The sequence below is a fragment of the Nematolebias whitei genome, chromosome 23, assembly GCF_014905685.2.
Source record: "Nematolebias whitei isolate Nwh7 chromosome 23, NemWhi1, whole genome shotgun sequence".
Taxonomy (NCBI): Eukaryota; Metazoa; Chordata; class Actinopteri; order Cyprinodontiformes; family Rivulidae; genus Nematolebias; species Nematolebias whitei.
Genome location: NC_056520.1, coordinates 1,786,971 through 1,789,811, shown reverse-complemented (window position 1 = coordinate 1,789,811; position 2,841 = coordinate 1,786,971). Strand labels below are relative to the sequence as shown.

Sequence of the window (2,841 nt, the reverse complement as noted above, 5' to 3'; positions counted from 1 at the left end):
TACACTGATGATACGCTGATGATACACTGATGATACAATGATGATACGCCGTTGATACGCTGACAATAAGCTGACGATAAGCCGATGATACGCCAACGTTATGATGATGATACGCCGACGATACGCCGATGATATGCTGACGCCTTACTTCTGCTCCAAGTCATCAAGCTCACAACGTGTACTGACGGACAGAGGGACCAGGTCTGATTTAAACCGGCGCTCGTCATCGGGTCCTCAGAGACCGGCGATTCAAAGAGTCCTGAACCCAGAGAGAGTTCTGATCCGACAGAACCTGAAGCCCGTCCAGACTGTGATGTAATCAGTTCTGATCGAACCGTGAGCCGGTGCTGCTGGGTTATGTAACACACACGGCTCTTGATCAGGCTCGGAGACAAACCCAGGACACTTCGGAGACATCCACTCTGTCCAACGAATAAAACCTGATGAATGTCCCAGCGAGACGACCCGGTTCTGATCCGGATCACGTGTCAGGATCAGTCCAGTCCTAGTGAGCAGAAACGAGGATGGGTTCTGAAGAATCCACTCTGGACCCGTCCATGATGGCCGCCAAGGCCCAGAGGAGCGTGGAGCTGAGGCCGAGTGGACCCATACAGTCCAGAACCTCCTACCAGAACCTCATACCAGATCCTTCAACCAGAACCTCCTACCAGATCCTTCAACCAGAACCGTCATTGTATTTCCAGATCTGAATCAGATGTTTGTGGGCTTTAGATGTGACAGAACACCAGGACCGGTTCTGAGCCATTTCATGAATTTGGACCCAAACTCGTTCACATCTAGAAATTATAGATTTAATCTGAGGACAAAATATTTCTGCTTTTACTGATCCAGAACACATACTGGACTGGTCCTGTCAGAACACATACTGGACCTGATGCTCCAGTCAGAACCAGAACCTGCTGGAGGTGGATCAGCCTGGTCTTAAAGATCCTCCTGGGGGGCTTCTGGTTCCGACCCAACAGAACCTGCAACCTGGACCGTTGATGAGGCTCAGAGGGTTCTGTTGCAGGTTCGGGTGGTCCGGTTCGTTTACAATAATCTGGGTCAGATCCCCCCCCCCCCCCCCCCCTCACGGGGCGTGGCCAGCTCTCGTCCCCCCCCAGTCTCTGGACCCGACCAGAACCAGAACCTGAGGACACGAGCCTCCTCCTGATGGAGAACAATAGCCCTGCGCGCGCGCACAGCAGCGCGCTGCCGCTCCTCTTTGATCCAAACAGAACCAGGTCCAGGTTCTGCCGCTCGTTGTCACGCGCACGGCTCGAATGAAGGCGCAGAGAGGCGTGCGCGTGCGTACCTTTGCTGTCCTGTCCCTCCTCGGGGGTGTCCTCCGCGGTGGACTCCATGGCCGGCTTTGTCCCATCCATGATCCGAGCAGAACCGAACCTCCCGCTGTCCTCTGGAGCTGTGCGTGTGCGCGCGCGGACCGTGAGCTGCTGCCTGACGCTGCGCCTCCTCTCTCTCTCTCTCTCTCGTGCACGCCCCCTCCCCCTCCCTCTCCGTGTCCCCTCCCTGCAGGAGCTCAGCACCGATCAGAACCGACCCAAACGGGCCTGGCCGACGGGACTGACCCCCCCTGCAGGACCTGACCCCCCATCAGGGTGCTGCCCAGCATCACGGACGCACGCGCGCACACCCCCTCCTCTCCATCTGCTGAGCAGAGAGCCGGAGGAAGCAGGAAATGCGTGTCGCCCGGCGGCAGCGCTCGGAGTGCGTGTCAGGGATGACTCTCAGCCACCACCATGGTAGCTCTGCGGCGGCCATCTTGAATGAATCAGCAGATATTCTGCTAACAGAACACTGGACTGGACCAGAACCTATTTGACCCATAAAAACTGGTCAGGAGAGGAAAGGGCTGCTCTAAGTGGGCGTGGCTTAAAAAAAAAAACTAAAACAAATTAGGTGGGCGGGACTTATGGTTCCACCACGCCCCATTTTTCTAATAATAAACATCCTCAAGGCAAAGGCCACCATCTGTCCCCAATCCTCTTAGACCTGGTCTAATACGTGGCCCACAGAGTCCAGATCCAGTCAGAGACCCCCCCCCCCCCCCCCCAACAGGATGGATTAAAGACGTTTGATTCACCCTGAGGACAGGACACCCCCCCACTCACCCACGTTGGTCCATCAGAGACTCTCAGAACAAAGTTCAAAAACGTTCCAAACAGCACCAAACGGTTTGGACATGGAGCCGTCTTCAAGCTGGACTATGGCCCACTCCGATGTTCAGGGTCTTGACGAGGTCTTCAGGCACCCATAGATGGTTCAGAGCATGATCAGAACTGTTGCAGGTGTTGGTGGTCTACCATGTTGGACCTGAGTCTGGATCGTGGTGGCAGCGGGTCCTCCATGTGGGGCCTGGTCCTCGAGCCCAGGCTGACTGAACGTGACAACGTGCACAGACTGTGGCATCATCGAGCTCGTGCTTCAGTCCTGAGGCGGTCCGGGGGACTGGTCCCAAACTGAAGAGCCCGACAAGAACCTCTCAGGGACTTGGACAGTCGCAGCAAAACCCTTTTAGGAAACTACGAAGAGTAAAGGAGCGTCAAGATGGACCTCACACTAATGAGATGTAGACAAGGAGAGTCCAGTCCTGGTCCTGGAGGGCCACCATCCTGACCAGTCCTGGTCTTGGAGGACCACCATCCTGACCAGTCCTGGTCCGGGAGGGCCACCATCCTGACCAGTTCAGGAGGGCCACTATCTTGCATTTTTTTAGATCTGGGTAAATCCCCCACATTTGGATCAGGTGTGCTGGAGCAGAAAAACCTCTAAAATATGCAGGATAGTGTGCCCCCCCCCCCCCCCCCCCCCCCCCCCCCC

At 55.9% G+C, this 2,841-nt stretch overlaps 1 protein-coding gene across 1 annotated transcript in view; it reads right to left on the bottom strand.

Moving 5' to 3' along the window:
• The window catches only part of LOC119428909 (neuronal membrane glycoprotein M6-b), a 21,472-nt gene extending 19,985 nt beyond the window's left edge, over nucleotides 1-1,487 (bottom strand). Inside the window, exon 1 of the mRNA XM_037696606.1 lies at nucleotides 1,316-1,487. Within this exon, the coding sequence (XP_037552534.1) occupies nucleotides 1,316-1,385 (70 nt within the window). The 5' untranslated portion in view covers nucleotides 1,386-1,487. The remainder of the gene's footprint in view (nucleotides 1-1,315) is intronic.
• Nucleotides 1,488-2,841: the final 1,354 nt, after the last annotated feature.